The sequence below is a fragment of the Psammomys obesus genome, unplaced genomic scaffold (genome assembly GCF_907164565.1).
Source record: "Psammomys obesus unplaced genomic scaffold, mPsaObe1.curated_primary_1811, whole genome shotgun sequence".
In the NCBI taxonomy this organism is placed as follows: Eukaryota; Metazoa; Chordata; class Mammalia; order Rodentia; family Muridae; genus Psammomys; species Psammomys obesus.
The window spans coordinates 962,606-984,416 of NW_026596162.1; the positions used below are offsets into that span (position 1 = coordinate 962,606).

Below are 21,811 nucleotides of genomic sequence, written 5' to 3' on the forward strand. Positions count from 1 at the left end.
TCCTGATCTATATAAACAGTTCCAGGCCAGTCAGGGCTACACATGAAAACCCCATCAAAACACACACACACCGAGCACACATCACGTGCACACTCTTGCTCGCACACACAGATGTATCGTTAGCCACTAAAGGTAGGCAACATTTAGGAACAAATTGTACATAAATACTACTTCAATGTGCCCTTTCCTTTATTTTCAGCCCAAGGTGAGCAAGGTGAGCATGCCCAAATGTATTCGTGTTCATTATTCTAACCTTCCAAGCATGTGCTTCACAACCTTGAGCTGAGCAAATGGGTGGGTCCTCTGTCCTTCCTAAATTATAACCTTTAACAGAGCATGCTCAAGAATGTGCCCACTCCTAAATAACTATGTACCAGCTTTCCCAAGAAAATCCCTGTGGTTCCTGCTTTGTTTGTTTGTTTGTTTTCTTTACAGGGACACTGCTTTGGAAATAACCCCTGTGCTGGCCTTGCTTGCTGTGGGTAGTAAGTCTCTCCTCACTCTTTTATGTTTTGGTCTTGCTCATTTGGGCCTGACATTTCCCAAGATACAGACCCATTATATTTTTGTTAGGTCAATTTACACAGCATATAAGGAACATATTAAAACATGGCTTCTTCCTTTTCTATTTATAAAAATGAAGGCTTAGAGTAATGAATTCTACTTCGCTTAGAAGAAAGAAGCCAGAGTGTGTTTCTTTCTGTTGTTAACATAGTCTGTCCTTTCAACATCAATTCCTTTCTCCAGGCAGAAGTATGGATGCAGTTTTGGTAAGCACACTATATTCAAGTGGCTCTTGTCAGTTTTATAAACTGTTATAAGTGGGTTTATATGGGGTTTTGTTCGCTTATTTAAGCTTTCAATTTTTTAGTTTGCAAGTTGCAGATTAAAAAAAAAAAGGTGGAATTGCTTATTCCTGCTGTAGATACAAATGTTCCACAAGCTACAGCCATATTCTTTTAAGATCTTGGCAAAGGCTTTGCAGCAAGGTTAAAATGCTGGCCAACATGAGCAGGCACTACCCAGGGTGCACAGCATGGGTTCTTCCCAATCTCTCGCCATTTTGCAGTGTGGCTTGCAAGCAGGTTCAGGAAGAGTTGGATAATCGTAGTGAGCTCTGGTTCCTTGGCTGGCTGGTGGGGCCCGAAACTAAGGAGCAACTCTAACCACAGTATTATTTGCATTTTCATCCCAAACTGGGGAGTGGTTCTCAGTTGCTTCCCTAGTGCTCCAGATGAGCTATGAAGTCTGGCACTTCATTGTTATTTAGTACTTGCATTATCCTCTGCTCCTTCGTCTACAGTGAAGAGAAACTAGCACGAAGGAGGTTTTCTTTGTTTGTTTGCTTGCTTTGTTTTCCTTGTAAATATGGAAAAAGGAACAAGAAGCTGGTGGCCCTCTTACCTGTGTTAATCTGGACATTTCCTTAGTTTTGGACCATAAAGCTCTTCCTCGGGTCTACAAAGGCAGCGCTGATGTAACTACTCTCTTTGGGGCCTCCTAGGTCCGTGAAGTCGTAATTATGCACACACCAGGTACAAGACCTCTAAGAGGGAAGACAGCACAGGCTATGTGCTCACCAATCCCCTTCCCTTCAGGAAAACTGTTTCTTTTTGCCTCAGAACTCATCCATATCCAGACAGGAAAATGGAGTTTCTGTGGAAAACCTCTGAATTATTTGGCAGGATACCTTCCATGGGCAGCTTTTCTCTGCTTTGAAGGTGCAGAACAAGTTCTCAGGGTTCCAACCCAACACGTGGGCCATTGTGACACTCAGAATGCAAAGCAGTCAGAGGCTAGAAAGTGGGTTCCACCATCTCCTCCTGGAGATGATAGCAAGCTGAGACAAAGAACAGTTGTATGGCACGCCGCTACGTCTTATGTGCTCCAACTTGCTTTTTTTCTGTGACTTAATCGGCCATCATGGGAAAAGCCAACAGCAATTCTCCAGTCATGAAACCCCCTGAGGCAGAGAAGTCAACAAATTACGCCCAGCCTGACGTCCTGTGTCACACCTTTGATCTTCTTTCTAACCTTCACAAGTTGCTCCCAAATAATTTGGTGGAATTGCTTCATTCGTACAGAAGCAACGTGGACAAAAGCAAATGTATGTGGGGGAGGGAGAAAGAGAATGCTTATATTTGTGTGCTGGTATGAACTTTGTTCTTCTAGATGTGGTAATTAACCTCTTGACATTACAGGTGCCATCAGTTCACGAGACCCTTGCCACATCCTGGCCTGATAAGCCTGTGTTCTCTGAGTGGACTGTGGGATTTGCCCATGGGTAGAGATCATTGTCTCATCTTTTACATGGCCTTTTGTGAGCCAAGATAAGTTGTTAATTGTGTCTAGGCAAAGTACACCTATGGAAAGATGAAAATGAGCCTTGTTGGGATGTCGTCAAGTTACAAATTCAGATGTTGGTTTGATTCTGAGGTTGGTAAGAGAACTTCCCAGGTGTGGTCCAGACCATAAACTTCATCCCTGTGGTTATTTCCCTACTATTTTCTCCTTTTGCTAGGAAGAAATTGGTTATTTTCCCTAAAAGTAATTTTAAATATTTTTTAGTATTTAGTATTACTATTTTGAAAGGTTGCCCAAGCTGGCCTGGAATTTCTGGGACCCAGCCATCCTCTTGCTTCAGCCTCCTGGGTAGCAGAAACCGCAGGCATGTGCCACTGAATATAGCCAGTAGTCTTTAGATTTTGCAGTTTGGAGTGGCCTGATAGTCCTGGAATTAGGCCAGGATGGTTGAGAATTTGATTTATAGAACTTAATGGACCCTGACCTTGAATTAGTTGTAATTAACTGGAAGATATGTTAGGTGACAACTGCCTGTGCTCATAAACTTAGAAGACAAAATAGAAGCTTCCACACTGATTAAAACAAAGGTAGGGACTCATACAATGACTTTAAACTGTTGAGGCAAAACTGGTCACTTGGATTCAAGTTAATCTCTACTTCCTAATCCAGAGTGTTTTGAATAATTCCACATATCCAGGTTACATCACATGTTATATAAAAAACACATACATTTTAAGCAACTTAATAAAATAGCTGTGTGGACAGGCAATCCGCAGGATGAGCTGCAGGTTATCCAGAAAACAGGCAACGGGTACTTGGCTACCACCCAGCTCAATTAAAATCTATCAGACATGACACTGAAGAGGGTGAACTCACACCAACATGCTGTGACTAGCTCAGGCCTACGGGAGGGAGGGTACCTTGAGGATAATGAAGTTATAAAGCATGTACGATTAGTTAAGCAAACTGAACCTAGTAGTGAGAAGAGGAGAAGAATCTTCTTCTAACAGCTCTCCCTTCCTATCTCCCCATTTTCATTAATTCTTTTAGAATTTCATACAGTGTATTTGGCCCATTAATACCCCCCCCCCCCGGCTCCTTCCACACCCATTCCACCCCTGCCTTAGCTTTTCTTTTTTGATCCATTCGATTGACATTTTGTTCCTAACTTTAGGTGAAAATACAGGCAAATTGCTTAGCTTTCCCACATTGATAATGAAATACCAATTCTAACACAACTCTGTGCTGGTGTATCGAGACTTAGACGCCAAAGGAAGGCATGGTGGTGTTCTGAGTTTGTCTTTTCCCATCTCAGCTCTCCCCTTCAGTGGCATCTGTTCCATTGACAAGAGTATGGGAGTGAGGAAAGGAACCAGAGGCACTAAATAGCCTCCTCTTCAGTGGTAAAATACCAGGTCATGACCCGACACCCCGATTCTCTGGCAGAAGAACTCAGCAAACCTTCCTCTCCAGCATCCATGTGGGAATCTCGCTGAGAGCCTCTCCTTGTCTCATCCTCTTGCCAACATGTCCTTTTCTCTACCCATCTTTTAGTCCAGGTTCCTGTAAAAAAAAAAAAAAAAAAGAAAGAAAGAAAGAAAGAAAGAAAGAAAGAAAGAAAGGAAGGAAGAAAGAAAGAAAGAAAGAAAGAAAGAAAGAAAGAAAGAAAGAAAGAAAGAAAGAAAAGAAACCTACAGTGATTCATAAACAACGAAAATTTGTTTCTCACATTCTGGAGTTCGTGGAGCTTTAAGATCAAAGCAGATCCAATGTCTTTTGAGGACTTTCTGACCCCACAGACAACGAGCCCTTTAATTTCTTTCTGTGCCCCAAATGATGAGAGAGGCAAAGGCTCTCACAGCTGTTTATGAGGGCATGGACCCTATGAGTGCTGTTCCCTCAGGATCGCCTCACCTTCTAAATGCTCCACCTCAAACTCCCACATCCTTCGGTGGAGGTAGTAAATGTTTTAAAGTGAGCTTGCTTATTTTTTTAAAATATTTATTTATTTTAACGTTATGTTTATGTGAGTGCTCTGCACGTGAGTCTGATGCCTGCAGAGACTGGAAGCAGGCACTACATCCCAGGACCTGGAACTAAAGGCAGTTGTGAACTACCTGGTGGGTGCTGGGAATTCATCCAGGGTCCTCTGTAGGGCCAGTAAGCGCTCTTAACCACTAAACCACCATTCTGGCACCAAGATATGAATTTTGGGAGAAACAAATTCTCAAATAATAACACCACCCTTCTGTAGCTTTTGTGCAGTACTCTTCCTTCCTAGTTCAAGTGATGTTACCTTAAGCTGTACCAAATACCTCTTGAGAGTCTACTCAATGTGGCTCAAAACCATTACTTTCCAGAGGGGTTAATTAATGTCAAAGACCTGAGCCCTTGCTTCCTATACCTCCAGAAGTTTATATAATACTTTAGTGGCTTCCAGTAGTGCCCTCTTTGCTCTATAGCTAGAGGCAGCTCTGGACCCAGCTCCTCGCCATTGCGTGCTTACAGAGGTTAAAAGTTAAATTGTGTCCCTGTTAAAGTCTTAACTCCAGCATGTCACAGCATGGCCGCATTTGGAAATATGATCTCCAAGGAAGTCACATTCAGCATGAAGGTGCCCATGTGCCCAGAGAGGGAGGGGTGAAAAGTGATGCCAAATGAGTCCTAAGGATTCTCGTGGCCATCGGGCCAGTGTCTGGAACTAGGAAAAGGCAAAGAAAAGATACCCCCACAGGAGGTTCAGAGAGAGCCTGGCCCTAGTCATCCCTTCCGACCATGAGATAGATAACTTTGTTGTTTTAATCCATCTATTTGTGACACTATTACAAAAGCCCTAGGAAACTAATAAAGCAGGAGTTAAAAGACATGGCCCCACTCAGCTGGTCCACAATGACTCTGTACCTAAGGAAATCCTCAGTGCCTTAAAGAATGTTTAAGTTAAACACACAAACTATGTGCACACGTATGCATTTTATGTAGAGAAGGGACCCTGGTGCTGACCAGACTTTCCTCAGATGTTTAGGCCATAGTACAAAACTTTACAAATTAGCCGGTTTGTCACTGTGGCAAATATGTGGACCCAAAGATATCTGTGCATTCGAACATGTAAATATGTACATGGATGTCTTTAAAAAAATGGGAAAGAAGCATCAAATAGAGGACAGGAGGACTGTAGATTTTCCGAACTGTTCCCATTGATCCCAATGTATCCATGTATTGGTGTTTTATTCTCCCCCCATAGATGCGGATTGACACCAACATACTGGTACTTCTTGCCCGTAAGCTGTTGTGTGCAGCAGTTAGGTGCCTTGTTTCAGGAGTGTCCAGGTGAAGTAACTTTCCTATGGTGGGAATCCCATTCAGTGAGACATGTGAAGGCCGGGGAGGTGGCACAGTCATTAAAGTGCTTGCTGAACAAGTAGGAGACCCTGAGTTCAGATCCTCATCACTGAGATTAAAAACTGAGCATGGTGATGAGTGCAAGTAATCCAAGCACTGAGAGAATGCCTCAGGGGAGATGCCTGAAGCTCACTGGCAAGCCATCCAACCTGGACCAATGACTCCTGCATTGGCTCAGTTCTGGTGAAGACGGTGGTTTTGGCACTCATAGAAACTGTGCATAGGAACAACTGAGAGAGTACAAATCCAACCACAGCAGAGAGTGACAGGAAAATACCAGGATTCTACTAGCTCCTTCAAGGGTACCTTGACCTAAGTGTCTCCCCTAGATCCCATTTCTTAAAGATACAGCACCTCCCAAAAGCATCACCATAGGTACCAAGTCTTTATACACTGACATTTAAGGAATGCTCACTGAAACAATCCTAGTATTGTGAAATTGTGAAAACAATTTTATAAACAACTCACTCGAGGCAAAAGACCACCACCAACAAAAACAGGTACAGCCCAATACCTGAGCTCAATGAATTCAACTGATTGTAAAGCTCAACCCAGAAATTCTGGCAACTAAAGCAAAGAGCTAGAAATCAGGCAGTCTATCTCCTGGGCAGGCAGATAGACAGGGGACAATGCTTAATGTCCTTTTCATCTAACATCTGGGGTGTCTGGCACCTTGGTTCTGCTCCCTGCCTTTCCTGGGAAGAGGAAGACAGGGGAGCCCTTCTATGGCAGGAACCAGTTAGACCATGCTGGCCCAAATTAGCTAATTCTAAGGTGTCAAGGAAAATCCCTCCACCCCCAAACATATAAATCCTGACCCTCTGGGCAGACTCTGACACCAGTTCTGTTGTCCCTTCACCACTGAGAGGAATCTATCACTTTGTGAGCTTCCCCACCCCCACCTTTGTGTGTGTGTGTGTGTGTGTGTGTGTGTGTGTGTGTGTGTGTGTGTGTGTGTTGGGGGTGGGGGATGCTGGTGGAAGATTGCTCCCTTGTCACTGAAATAAGTAAATGGCCACTGAGGGCAATAGTTAGAGGCAGTTTCATAACAGTTTACAGCTCTATTATTGAGCCAATTTGGAACAGGTTTGATACCTTTGGGATAAACCTATTCATTTGTCATGTATCATTTAAGTCAAGTTACCAAGCAATGGTTCTTTCTCAAAAGAACCATTGTTGATATTTTAAGGTGTGCCTTCACTTCCACGCTATAGGAAGAACCATCAATTGTTCATTCTGAAACGATGGTCATCTGAGCCAATTTATACAGCATCATGTGCACGGCAGTTGTTTGCCTTCTGCCTTCTGGTACATCCAAATGGGTTATGGAGCTACTCAAGGAAGGGCCTTCAAACGTGCTATTTGTTCTTAAATTGTTATCAGTTGAAGGAGACTTAAAACTGTATAGTCATACAATCCAGGTAATCTATGTCGCAAGCACCGTGTAGTTCGGTTAGCTGGCTTTTCCTTCCTCTCTCTTCCTTTTTCTTCCCTCCTTCCTTCCCTCTCTGTTTTTGTTTAGCTCTCTTTTCACTTCCTGCAGTGAGAGAGACTCATTATTCCATCCTGGTACTAATTTCACGTCTCGTAGCAAAAAAAGACTATGGTTCACATTGGAGCCATTTAGCTCAATGTGAACCAGACAGTGGATGTGATACAAATGTAGAATGCAGTGAACAGGTCCGAAGATTGGTAAGACTGAGCTTGGGAATGCAGAGTCCTACCTCTGCCAGGGGTCACCCGCCAAAAGCCTTTCTCCTGACTGGATTTCAGCATGTCTATCCCATAGCCTAGAGAATGGGCTACTAGCTGTGGTAGCCCTGCTTCTGGCTCCTCCCCTGTCTCTCTCCTCCGTGTCTGGACTATCTTCCTAACTCTCAAAGTGACTTTGAAGATCCCCTTGTCTTACAGGGTAGTAGCCTAGAAGGCAGCTTCACAGTGAGCCTGGACATCACTTTCTTAATTGTTTGAGTCCAGTATGATAGGACAACCTCCACCTCACATGAGCCATACAAGGCAGGTTTAGTATTCATAGGCAGTAAGGAACAACAGAAGCCAGGATGCATTGAGAGCTGGTTCCCCAGGCCATGGAAGCTTTTCAGGATCACTGAGGTATTGACTGTGTATGTTTTTCTGGCACCATGTCCAAGGGACTCTGGAAAGTAGCCCATCCTGGATTTTATACCCTGAGGTCATGTGAGTCACAGAGACAGGGCATTGAACAACATCATGCTTCCAACTAACTAGAAGATTAGCAAAGAACATCGTCTAACATTAGCATAGAACCTGTTTAGCCAGCTCTCTTTTACCTCAAAATACATTTTGGGGACTCCATAGTTTCCTCGAGAACAAGTGAGGAGAGGGGAGGATCTATGCTGGTCCAAGGTCACATGGAGAAATAACCAGCAACACCTACCTCTTCTGGAGCTGCTGTCTGACCAGAGAGGGGCGCCATTCCAGTTCTGATGACAGGCCTCACCATTTCAAAGCAGTTCCACCATTCTGTCATTCCAGCTGCTGCTGACCACCCAGAGAGTACCAGCAATAGAAGCCAAAGGTCCAAATCCCATGTCTCAATTATTGGGTCTCCACATACAGAATAGTTCTCAGGCAAAATAGCAGGAAGACGGTGTTCCAAATGAGGAGCAAGATGAATAGTAGTAGCAGTGGTGGTAGTCATAGTAACGGTATAACTTACTATTAGCTTGCAAACTGTGATAAGAAACCAACAATACTTACAGTGGTCCTAGTATACTTAATTCAGGCATTTGTAGCCAATGCATCTCTTAGACTAAGATGTAAAAAATATTGTTTGGGGTAAAGGAATGGCAAAGTTGAGAAGGAATTACTAAATTGCACAAATACAACTGGGAAACGTATCTAACACAGGGGTAGTTCAGAGTTCCATCCTCAGTACCATATACCTACACAAAGACATTTCAGAATCTGATTATGCAGAGGTGGAAAAGAGCACTGAATTATGTTAATACTTATTCTACCACCAGGTGAGAAATCTAACCTCTCTGGCTTGGAAAAGATCTTAGCAAGACATCTGTTGCCAAAAGAGGTTAGTCTGACTCCAAAGCCAAGCCAAATGTGCTCGTGGAAAAGAAAAATGAACAATATGAGTAACAGCTGGAAGAAATGTGATGTGGGACGGAAAACCACTTTTGAGCCTCCAACTTGTAGCATCACTGTGAGGTAGGTTCTTGGATTTTTGTTCCATCCACATGGTTAAAGAAACACAGAATGGCCACAAACAGAAACTCTTCCTTCCCTTAAAAAAAAAATAATCTAATGTGGTCTTTGTGAAACATGGAGGACATGGAAACAGGCCTTGCCTTGTATAAGAACACACAGCCTCTACTTCCACACATCTCAAGTTACTGAAGAAGCCCTCAGCACAAGAAAAATCCTGGAGACAGGAAGAGGAGCATTGCAGGGTACATGAGACTGGATAACTTATAAAGAAAACACCTCCATTTAGGCTCATGGTTCCAGATAACAGACAGTCCAAGATAAGAGCCTTACCTTCGGTAAGGGCCTGATATTGTTTTAAAACATGGCAGAAGTTGAGAGGGCAAGTAGGTTCATGTGGAAGAGAGGGTGAAAGCAAACAGGTAGCCTTTCTTTGTAACAAACTATTTCTGTGTTTGCATGTGTGTGTAGACCAGAGGCCAATGTCAGATGTCTTCCTCAATCACTCTCCAGCTTATTTTTGAGACAGCGTCTATCACAAACCCATAATTCACTGAACTAGCTAGACTGGACAGCCTATGAGCCCAGGGACCAGCCTGTTTCCACCTCCTGACCCTGGGATTGTAAGTGTTTGCAACAGCCAGCATTTATGTGGGTGCTGGGAATTAAACTTTAGTCTCCATTCTTTCACAGCAAATGCTTTATTGACAGTGGCATCATCTAGCCTGTAATGAACTATTTTTTCCTATTAGGATGAAAGTTAGCATAGTCCTATCAGATGGACATTAATCCATCTTATTAAAGGCCCCACCACCAGGACATGGAGAACCAAGGTTCTAACTTAACGGTTAGAAAGGTTAGAAAGGAGGTTCTAACAATCCTCCTTTCTCAGCATTCCAAGTGAGGTTTTAGGATACTGTAGCCTGGTTGTACATGATGATTAACTATACATGTCAGCTTGGCACATCTATGGTACCAGTTGTTTGTTTCAATACCTGTCCAGAACTACTGTGAAAGTGTTTCTCAGATTAGATTTACAATTAGATCAATAGCCATTGAGTAAAAGATGTGGCTTTTCATGCTGTGGTAGGCCTATCATTCAGTCAGTTTAAAACATTAATAGAAGAGACAAAGTTTCCATAAACAGGTGGAATTCTAGCCTCAGGTTAACCTTTGGTTTCTAGACTACAAGGTGAACTTCCACTGGGTTTTCCAGCAAGCTCACTAACACCACAAATGTCCAACTTGTCAGCCCCAATAATCTCACAAACACACACACACACACACACACACACACACACACACATGAGCATTTTGTTCTCATTTATGGTCATTTGCTGTCAAACCCACAGACACATTCTGAAAAATGTACTGGGTCATAGGCAACCAGTCTCATCACTGTTGCGAACACAACGGTTGCACAAACCTAGAATGTGTGTATGTGACCTCTAGATGCCACTAAAGAGGTGGTAACAGATGAATCAATGTCCGAATACAAGTGCCACCTCCCACTTGTGTTTATCACAGAATGATCCAGAGTGGCCAGGTGCCCATCAGCGGACGGATGTATGTTTAATATATGCAATGGACTTTTACTCAGTCATGAAGACTGAGATGATGTTGTTTGCAGGAAAGTGGATGGAACGGGAGCTCCTCATGGTAGGCAAAACAAGGCAGGTGCAGAAACACACAAAATTTCATATTGTTCAAATGCTGTGATAAAACATTCTGACTATAAACAACTTGGGGAGGGAAGGGTTTATTTGGCTTAGACTTCCAGGCCATTATCAGTCACTGAGGAAGGGCAGGGCAGGAATTCAAGACAGGAATCTGGAGGCAAAACTTATATAGGGAAATGCTGCTTGCTGTTATGATCTCTGGTTTGCTCCTTCTCAGGCTCATGTTTAGCTACCATTCTTATACAGACCAGGACTATCTGCCTAAGGATTGATGCTGTCTATAGTGGTCTGTACCTTCCTACATCAATTCATAAGGCAATGACCCACTGACATGCCCACAGGCCAATCTGCTTAAAGCAATTGCGGTTCTCTCTTTCCAGGTAACTCTAGGTTGCATCAAGTTGACAATAAAACCTAACCAGCATACGTTTTCTTTTACATGTGAAATTGTCCAGGATGAGACACAAAAGTAAAAGGAGAAATTAAAAGAATCTGGGGGGGGGGGATAAAAAGGGGAAATAAAAGATACGGACTTTGCCAGATATGATGGTGCACATCTTTAGTCTCAGTACTTGGGAGACAAGTACTCATACATGTGTTATATAGCAGCAAATCTATAGTAATGCTTTTTAATAAGTACAAGCAAACTTTAGCATAATGTTGCATAAGTACAATATTATTAATACTATACTAACTAATATTGTAAATACTATACTAACAACATATCATTGAGAGGTATTATATACTGTACATAATCTTATGTGCCATGTATGACTGACTGCATTGTAGGGTTTTTTGACACCCAACTCAACACAAACATGGTGCATTGCATTACAACCTTAAAATGGCTACAATCTCACTAGGAACTTTTCAATTCCTTAACATCCCTGTACCTGTGGTCCATCATGGACTGTTATTAGGTGATGACTATGTGTATCTATGTACAAGCACTAGGAACAGGCATAGACAAAAGCCATTCTACATTTCTATAGGGAACCCTGTTATAGTCCACAGACTCAGCACTTGTGTGATTATATCTGGGTTTAAGTGGAGTTGGTTTTATAGTCTAAGAAGAATGGTCTCACCATGGAAATTAACAGATTAAGCAGAATTACCTGGAGAGTGGGAACTGAGCATTGCTTAAATGAGGAAGTCAAGATGTTGTTACCGTGCTATACTTCTCTCGAGTGGAATAGCTGGTATGATGCTGGGATGTATCAAAGCCCATGTCCTGCCCAACATGGACAGGGGAAAGACTGAGGAGATGTATGCAGAGAAAGAAGAGAGACAGAGAGAATGCATTCCTATACATTCCATAGTATCAGTTCATACATACATGCAGGCAAACAATCAGACATGAAGACATGTACACATTCATACAGACATTCAAGGGACCCCATCATACATACACATCATGCATATACACAAACCGACATTTACAGACTTGTACACACCCACACATATATGTATATGCTTGTACACACCCACACATATATGTATATAGGCATACAGACTAACAACCAGACGACAGACATTCATACATATAAACATGTACACAATCATACAGACAGAAAATTCCAATCAACCAACAACTTCATTTCTGTCCTGAGTTTTATACCCTCTAAGACGAAGGTTTTCTATGTAAGAAACATTTACCCCATTCAAGAATAAATAAAATTGTTATACAAAAAGGAAGTTATAGTAGGACTATTGATTCTAAGTTCTTTTGTTAGAACTATATCTAACTAGATACTTTTGCTCATTATAAGTTTAAATCAGTGGTTTTATCTATATGCTCATTATGAGTTCAAAGCAGAAGTTTTTTTAATTTTTTAATATTAGTTACAGTTTATTAACTTTGTATCCCAGCTATAGCCCCCTCCTTGATTCCCTCCCAATCCTACCCTCCCTCCCTCATCTCCTCCTTGCCTCTTTCCAAGTCCATTGATAGGGGAGGACCTCCTCCCCTTTCATCTGACCCTGGTTTATCAGGTATCTTCAGGACTGGCTGCAAAGTCCTCCTCTGTGGTCTAGCAGAGCTGCTCCTCCCTCAGGGAGGGGGAAAGTCAAAGAGCCAGCCATTGAGTTCATGTCAGAAATAGTCCCTGTTCCCCTTACTAGGGTAACCCACTGGGATGCTGAGCTACCATGGGCTACATCTGAGCGGGGGTTCTAGGTTATATCATATATGGTCCTTGGTTGGAGAAACAGTCTCATGAAAGACCCCTGTGCCCTGATATATTTGGTCCTTGTGGAGCTCCTGTCCTCTCCAAATCATACTAACTCCCCCTTCTTTCATATGATCCCCTGCTCCCTGCCGAAGGTTTGGTTATGAGTCTTAGTATCTGCTTTGGTACACTGCTAGGTAGAGTCTTTCAGAGGCCCTCTGTGGTAGGCTCCTGTCCTGTTACTTGTTTTCTCCTACATCCAACGTCCAGCCCATTTGTCTTTCTAAGTGAGGATTGATCATCTTACCCCAGGTCCTCTTTCTTGTTTATCTTCCTTAGGTGTATAGATTTCAGTATGTTTATCATATCTTATAGGTCTATATAAGTGAGCATATATCATGTGTGTCTTTCTCCTGGGATACCTCACTGAGAATGATCTTTTCTAGGTCCCACCTTTTGCCTGTAAATTTCATGATTTCCTTGTTTTTAATTGCTGAGTAGTATTCCATTGCGTAAAAGTACCATAATTTCTGTATCCATTTCTCCATTGATGGACACCTGGGTTGTTTCCAGGTTCTGGCTATTACAAATAAAGCTGCTACAAACATGGTTGAGCAAATGTACTTGTGTACTTGAACATCTTTTGGATATATGCCTAGGAATGGTATAGCTGGATCTTGAGGGAGCGCTATTCCTAATTGTCTGAGAAAGCACCAGATTGACTTCCAAAGTGGTTGTACCAGTTTACATTCCCACCAGCAGTGGAGGAGGGTTTTCCTTTCTCCACAACCTCTCCAGCATGTGTTGTCACTTGAGTTTTTTATTTTAGCCGTTCTGATAGGTATAAGGTAAAATCTCAGGGTCGTTTTGATTTGCATCTCTCTGAAGGCTAAGGATGTTGAGCATCTCTTTAAGTGTTTCTCTGCCATTCTATATTCCTCTACAGAGAAATCTATGTTTAGCTTCATACCCCATTTTTAATTGGATTGCTTGATTTATTGCTTTTTAACTTTTTTAGTTCTTTTTATATTCTGGATATCAGCCCTCTGTCAGATATAGTGTTGGTGAAGATCCTTTTCCAGTCTGTAGGCTGTCATTTTGTTTTGACGACAGTGTCTTTTGCTTTACAGAAGCTTTTCAGTTTCATGAGGTCCCATTTATTGATTGTTGCTCTTAGAGCCTGTGCTGTTGGTATTCTGTTCAGGAAGTTGTCTCCTGTGCCAATGAGTTCTAGGCTCTTCCCCAGTTTTTCTTCTAACCGATTTAGAGTACCTGGTTTTATGCTGAGGTCTTTGATCCACTTGGACTTTGTTTTGTGTAGAGTGATAAATATGGGTCTATTTTCATTTTTCTTCATGTAGACATCCAGTTGGACCAGCACCATTTGTTGAAGATGCTGTCTTTTTTCCATTGAATCATTTTGGCTTCTTTGTAAAAAATCAAGTATTCATAGGTGTGTAGGTTTAATTCTGGGTCTTCTATACGGTTCCATTGATCCTCCTTTCTGTTTCTATGCCAATACCAAGCTATTTTTATTACTATTGCTCTGTAGTACAGCTTGAGGTACTCAAGATGATATACCTCCAGATGATCTGTTGTTGTACAGAATTGTTTTGAAAATTCTGGGTTTTTTGTTTCTCCATATGAAACTGAGAATTGTTCTTTTAAGGTCTGTAAAGAATTGTGTTGGTATTTTGATGGGAATTGCATTGAATCTGTAGACTAAAGCAAAAGTTTTATCTTTTTCTCCATATGTACATTATGTGTTCAAAGGATAGTTCTGGATATCAAGGTTTTTCTAAGAAGCAGGTTTCTGTCTTGTCGTGTATAACTAACCATTTATTCTTTGTTTCTATATTCACATGGTCTTTCTTATTGTGGTGTACACCTGGGCCTTATCCTTGGACTAAACCTAGAATGAATGTATTTCCTTGATTATTAGTTAGTTTCAGTCTTGTTTTCCTTCTTGTTGTAAATTAAGTGCTTCACAGAGATTTTAGCTACTTTGCAAGAGGGTAGAAGTTACTTAAATCTATTCAGGAATCATCATCAGTTATTATAAAAATCATCTGTAGAAAATCTGCCCAACAGAGAGAGTAGAACCTATGGAGAAATAGTATTTTACTATAGGCAGTAAGGATCTATTCATGCTCAACTGCATTATGCCAGGCATATGAGACGGTCACAGGAAGGCAATATAGCAACAATAAGCTGTCTTAAGGCAAAAATCCCTTAAGGCTTTCTTTGCCTAAACCAGGGATACACCCATTTGTTAGCTAGCTGTGCAAAAATGAGTGGGCTGCCTCCAGAAAGCTCACTTGCTTGTTTTTGCCAATCCAGCAAGCAATTTGCTCCTAGCAGAGGCGAGGAATAACTAAAGACCTGGTAGAGTTTTACAGGTGGTTGGGGATCTGGGTTCTCAGCCTCTTATTCAAGAGATTGAAATAAAGCCTCACATATATTTTATTTTTTTTTAAAGCAAGCTATAGAATGGGCCAGAACACACTGAAAAAGAGCAACAGGCCACAAGAGTGAAGATAGTCAAAAGCCTCAATTACTGTTTGGGACTCTCTTTTTTAGGGTTCAAGAGAAGATGGAGTTTGGTTACTAAGGGCTGCACTGAAGATGTTTCTCTATTATGATTGATATATTAGGTCATATAATAATTTTTTTAGTGTGTATGTCCCTTCCTATAGTGCATCTTTTTTTTAATTATATACACACAAAATTATGCATAGGCACTGAATAATAAATAGATTCTCTCTATAAATACACCTAATATAGTTTTGCCTTACTGCATATGCAATCAAAACTAATTCAGGCTGGACCAGCCTATTCATGCTTCATAACTTAGTACACTGGGCACATATTTGAATAGAAACTACGTAAGTTTGCTTGTTGTTAAAGAAGGAGACACCTGTTCTGTTGTTTATAGAGAAGTGTACATGTAGCCTGAGGCAGGTAGTGGTCCACGGTTGCCAGATGCATTGTTCAGAGAGAGTGTGGGTGCACAGTATGTGTGTGTCAAAGGAGTTGGGCTGCCAAGTTTACTAGTAGAAGAAGGGGGTGGGGCTGGAGAGATGGCTCAGTGGCTAAGAGCAGAAAATACTCTTGCAGAGGACCCGGCTGCAGTTCCCAACACCCACGTGTTACAATCACCTATAACTCCAGTTCCAGGAGACCCACAGGCCTCTTCAGACATCCCAAGTGTACTTATGGGGGAAAAACATTCATACACATAAAACAAAATAGATATATCTTCAACAAGAAGGAGAAGGATGAAGAGAAATTGTGCATAATCCAATCCAGGTAGAGCTCCAGGTTGTTAAACTATTTCTTTTGCTTGCCTGCACACACAATCACACAATCCCCATGCCTGGGGACCTCGAAAGAAAGACTACATGAGTTGTCATCTCAGGAGTGTGGCTCAGGACCTGCCATTTTTAGAATGTTCTTTTGATGAAGAGAATTTGTAGCCAGAAATGATAGCCACTGAACTCCTTCTAAATCAGGAGGTAAGACATTGAAGCCATCTTTTTGTTACGTGTAGAGTTTGCCACTTTCAACAATCCAAGAATAATTTCCAGGGAATTTTACAATCCAGAGATCTCACTTTCAGGTATTCATCCAAAAGAAATGAAATCACCTATCTCTACATATCTGGATTTTATACTCTAATCTTGTGTGCACTACCATATTGTTCACACACACACACACAAATGTGAGGGAGGCAGAGACATGTGGACCTACCAGAGCATGCCAGCAGAAACACGTCGGCTAATGCCGGCAGAGTCAAACAGTTCCTGAGTGGGGAGTGAGGACTGAAAGAAAATACTACATGCAAGATCAATTCCAGAGGGCTGCCAGTAGAAACTGTCATGCCTGGTTTATTCTAAAATTCCTTTTTATCGTCAGAGCAAAGCACCTCAATACAATGAAGGGGTTTATGGAGAAGTCAAACTTGTTTACCTTGACCACCTGACTGTGTGATCCTCACACAAACAAAAGGAAGTGAACTTGGCAAAACATCCTGCCTATCCCTGTCTCCAGGTAAAGGCCAGGTGAAAACATGGTTTTGTTTTTTTGTTTTTTTGCTGAGAACTCAATAACAAAGCAGACCGACAAACAAGCAGCTCTCCACATGGACCAGTTTTCCTGTCTGCTGACATAGATTGTTTTATAGCTTCTACTTCACAGTTTCAGTTGCATTTCTTGAGCTCTGATCTTCAGACTGCTTTTCTCTCGTCTTTTTTGTTTGTTTTTGTTTTTGTTTTTCTTTCCCCAGAAGCTTCTGGCTTCAAGTTTATTTTCTTAGGGACTGAGCTCCATTTCTAGGTTTCCTTCCTGGATTATTTCCCCCTCTTTCAGGACCCTTTTATTCTCACCAGTAACTTTGAGAGCAGAAAAGTATTTTTCAGGACCGGCTTTCCGTGAAGTTTGGCAGCTGGTGTCCTCCTGCTTCTGCTTTCTGAGTGCTGGGATTACAGATGTGTGCCACCATGCCTGGCTTCACGGATTTCTTCCTCTGTTATTTACAGTTGGTCATCAGTCCCTCCAGCTACTGTTTTGTTGTTGTTTCTGTTTTTGTTTTTTCATATTTTTCCACCTGAAATTTTCTACTTGGAACAACTAGATCATCTGCTTTGGTCTGTGTGACAATTCCAATGTCTCAGTTATCTTGGGATTGACAAAACTTGTCCTTTTCATTGAGAATGGTCAGACTTTCATATGTATGGCGTATGATTTTGAACCACGTCTTGGACACTGTGACTATAATACTGTATGGCCTTTGGGTCTTGTTACAATCATTTGGAGGATTGTTTTAGCAAGTAACCAACCACGTTTGATTCAGACGATAAGCTCATTCTTGATTTCCTGTAAGTGGTAGTGACAATCCCACTTTGATTTTCCAAGCCTTTTTACATTTGTTTGTATCTGTCCTATTCATGAACCTGAGACTTGAGGGTTCAAGCACAGAATTAAGGAGAGTTCCTTGTATTTAAAAAAGAAGATTCTTCTTCTTCTTCTTTTTTTTTTTTTTTTTAACGTGTATGGATGTTTAGACTACATGAATGTCTATTCACCACATGTGTGACTATTTGGATGCCTGAAACTGAAGTTACAGATGGGTGTGAGCTGCCATGTGGGTGCTGGGAATTGAACCTAGGTTCTCTGGAAGACTGACAGTGCTCTTAATCACTGAACCATCTCTCCAGCCCCTCCCAATCTACTCTTAATTTAAAGATTCTCACAACTGTGTCTTTATATATTTTGTAGAGAGACTTTCTTGGCTGTAGTAAATAGGAGGTTTGGACAGTAGTTGGCTTCTGGGGTGTGGTGGAACTGGACTCTGCCTGGCTTTTTAGTTACATTTTGGCATCCTCTAGAAAAGCTCCATTCGCTCAGTGTTAGGGTCTCAACCTGTGTAAACAGCGTATCAACCTCATCTTTAATCTCTGGCATAATTTTCAAGGGATAAAATAAAATGGGCATCAGGCACTAGTAACTTGTCAATAAACATTAATGGTTATTTCTCCATATTTTTTATAAAACTGCACACTTTAGACTAAGATCATTGAGGTAAAAATTAAGGCAGGAAACTTACATGTTTTAATATGTTAGCTGCTTGCAAACTACTGAATGAACAAAATGAATGGTATTTAATATTTTGTTAAATGTTTTTGAGGTAATATAATTACACCATTCCCCCTTCCCTTTCCTATATATGTGTGTGTGCACACACATATACTTGCATATATGTATACATATATATACATATGTATACATATATATACATATGTATACATATATATGTGTGTGTATGTATATCTAATATGTGGAGGCCTCTGTGACTCCCACAGCCAGCAGAATAACAATCTAGGGAGGCAAAAGACAGTTCAACATGACTAAGTAGCAGGGGTTGGTTCAAATTTAGGGAATGACAATTTAACGCAATTAACGCAATTCTATGTGCACTACAAAGCATAAGACATGGCTACATTGAAGCTCTTTGTAAAGTAAAAGTGACATCTTCCATATGGATTCTATACATTGATTGAGACAATAAAGCTCTAGATAAGGCTCTGGGGAGAATTTGGTATGGCCTAGGCCATACAATGAGCACAAGGGTCACCAGGAATTAAATATGTCAACTCCCAGCCTTCTGAACAGAAAACAGATTATATGTCTCTCCCTTTGAAGAGACAACCCTGTGTGTTTAACAATCCTGGTTCCCTTAGTGCTTATTTGTGAGCAAAAGAACTTATCTACCTTCTACAGTGATATTTTCTGTATTCCTAAATAGAACCTGCTCAGTCCATTCAATGTTACTTTAGGTATATGTTTTCAGGGCTGACCACTTGGTAATAGACAACCAATAGGTGTGCTCCTGCTTGGGGAAGATTATTTTTCCCGCTCAGATTTCGTTACTTGTCTGTAGTTATTTGTCTAGGATTGAGACCTGCTAGACTTTCCTCTTCCATGTTAGCATGCCTGTGGTGTTGTCCTTGTTCAGATGTTTAGGCAGCCATGGTGGTGAGAATTCATAGCTGTGTGTAGTTTCTGACATTTCTATGAGAGACAATCTCACAGTGAATTTCCTGTTCCTCTGGCTCTTACCATCTTTCTACCCCATCTTCCCCAGTGATCCTTGAGCCTTAGGTGAAGGAGTTGTCTTGCAGGCGTATCAGCCGGGACTGTGCTCCACAACACTGCATTTTGTCAGTTGTGGTTTTCTGTTTCGACTAAAAACAGTATTTTAAAAAGCAAATTACTGCATGACAAATTTGTAGGCTTCAAATAGGTCTTCCAAGGCCTTGTCAAGTTAGAAGTTAGGCAGCTGATAAATGCCTCACCAAACATCACACTAAAGAACAAGGAATGTGAAGTCCATAAGGACCGTCACCTATCCAATGAAATGACCCACTGCCCTCTGCTTGCTTCTTGAGTAAATAGTGTAGGTGTGTATTGGGGGAGGGGTGGCAATGAATATTCTCACATGTTTTCCTCCCTTTTCCTCTCTTGCCAGCTGGGCAAAAAAGACCCTGCGACCCACAGAGAACCTTAAGACGGTGAGTCAAAAACTGGCAGAGTTTGGCCCAATTGTCTCCATCACTCCATGTGGACGAAAAAGCGCCTTTGTGGTGTACAAAGATACAACCTCAGCTTGCAAGGCCATGAATGCTTTCAAGACTGCAGGCACAGTGTTCCACTGCTCGTGGCAGCACCAATTCATGTCAAAAGCGGTAAGACTTTCTCTTGCCAAAAAATAACTGAATTTTAAAATAATTGAAAAAAAATTGAAATTGTAATTACATAATTTCCCCTCCCTTTCCTCTCTCCAACCCCTGCACTGCTTCCCATCTCTCAATTCATGACCTCTTTTTATTTCATTGTTCTTACACACACACTGCATATATTTATAATGCATGTGTATGTTACATATAATCTGAGCATATACTATATTATATATTTATTATATGTTATATGATGTGTATAGAGAGAATGTGTGTATGTGTGAGTAAATGCATAAAAACAACCTTCTCAGTCTGTAGAATGTTACTCATATGTGTGTATGGTATCAGGGCTGACCAGCTGATACTGGATGACCCATGGGCAGGGAAGACCATTCCTCCCACTGTCAACAATTCCCAGTTGTCTGTAGCTCTGTATGCTTTTCCCCTTCCATCTTAGCATGCCTGTTGGTGCTCACATCTTGTTTAGACAGCCATGTTGATGAGACTTCATGGGCGTAGCTTCTGTGACATTTCTAGAAGCCACAGTCTCAGAAAACTTCCTTTCCCTTTTGCTTTCCACAAACTCTTCACCTCCTCTTTTGTAATTACCCCCAAGCTTTAGATACAGGAATTGTTTTATGGATTCATCACTTCAGCAGTAGGGGCTCACCAATTTGGTACCACATGACCTCTTGTTTTTTTGCATTTTGACCAGTTGTGGTTTTCTGTGATGGTGTCTGTCTGTTTCAAAGAGAACTTTCTTTGGCGAGGCATGAGAGGTGCACGTCTCTGTGAGTTTAAGGGTCAATATTTAGAATGTACTTAGGAGTTACACTAGTTAGTAAGATGGCTGTAGGTTCACCTCTAAGATCCATGACTACCCTGGGTAGGTGGCTATGTTTCTAGTACCAATCATGGTTTTTTGTTTTGTTTTGTTTTGTTTGTTTTTCTTGTTGAGTGTGCCCTAAGCCCAATTAGAGAGCTGTTGATTACTGTCAAGGGATGAGTACAACTATCTGCTCTTAGTGTAACTGTGCCATGCTAGTCATTGTTATGGTTCATAGGCATCATAGTAGGAATATTGTTTGCTCCTCTCCCTTGGAAGCTTTCATGGCACCTTCTGGTCCCATGAAAGCTGGTCCTCAGAGAGGCAATTTTTAGATCATATGGAGCTTGGGTTCTCTGGGCCCTGTATCTGGAGTTCATCGTGTCCTCAGCAATAGGGGCTTACCCTTCCCTTCAGGGGACAAGCAAGGGCAACAGCAACAGTATATAATATTTTGCAAGTCTCTTGGACAACTCAAAAGGAGGTTTCTTATGTTTGCTTTTGGGGGTGGTTTATTAAATTGTTTATGGCTCTTTGGAGAAGCATGCATTGTCAGCTCACATGGAAAAAATTCCATTTGAAATATATAGGTGTGCCTATACTAACATGTATTGTAGGTGTTTTTAGGTAGAGAGATAATAGTATGATTCCTTATGGCTTTTCATATATCTTTACTGTTATTTTACCCTCCTTTCTTCTTCTTCTTCAGTATCCATCTTCCACCCTTCCGTAGTTAGAGCCCTCCTTTTTTCCATTTCTCCATTCAAATCATTTGTACCCTTTTATGATCCTATTGTTTTCCTAGAGGTATCTTTTCACTTTCATGGTTTCTATAGTTATTCTAGGCTATATACTCAGATCTTAAGAGTTGGAGCTATGAGCCACAGATTAAGGAGAACATGTGATAGTTGTCTTTTTAGATCTGGGTAACCTCGCTAAATGACTTTTCTAGTTCCATTAATTTGTCTGCGAAGTTCATCATTTCATTTTTTCTTTATGGCT

General features: G+C 41.3%; 2 protein-coding genes across 2 annotated transcripts in view; one reads left to right on the plus strand and one right to left on the minus strand.

Moving 5' to 3' along the window:
* Positions 1-1,923: 1,923 nt before the first annotated feature.
* On the plus strand, positions 1,924-21,542 carry LOC129667444 (testis expressed protein 56-like). Its single transcript, XM_055595094.1, has 4 exons — positions 1,924-2,107; positions 2,173-2,284; positions 19,776-19,992; positions 21,519-21,542. The coding sequence occupies exons 1-4, from the start codon at positions 1,924-1,926 to the stop codon at positions 21,540-21,542; spliced, it is 537 nt and encodes a 178-aa protein (XP_055451069.1).
* LOC129667477 (enoyl-CoA delta isomerase 3, peroxisomal-like) overlaps positions 3,773-21,811 on the minus strand; it is a 36,599-nt gene continuing 18,560 nt past the window's right edge. The window contains exon 10 of the mRNA XM_055595136.1: positions 3,773-3,867. The gene's annotated coding sequence lies outside the window, so the exon portion shown is untranslated. The remainder of the gene's footprint in view (positions 3,868-21,811) is intronic.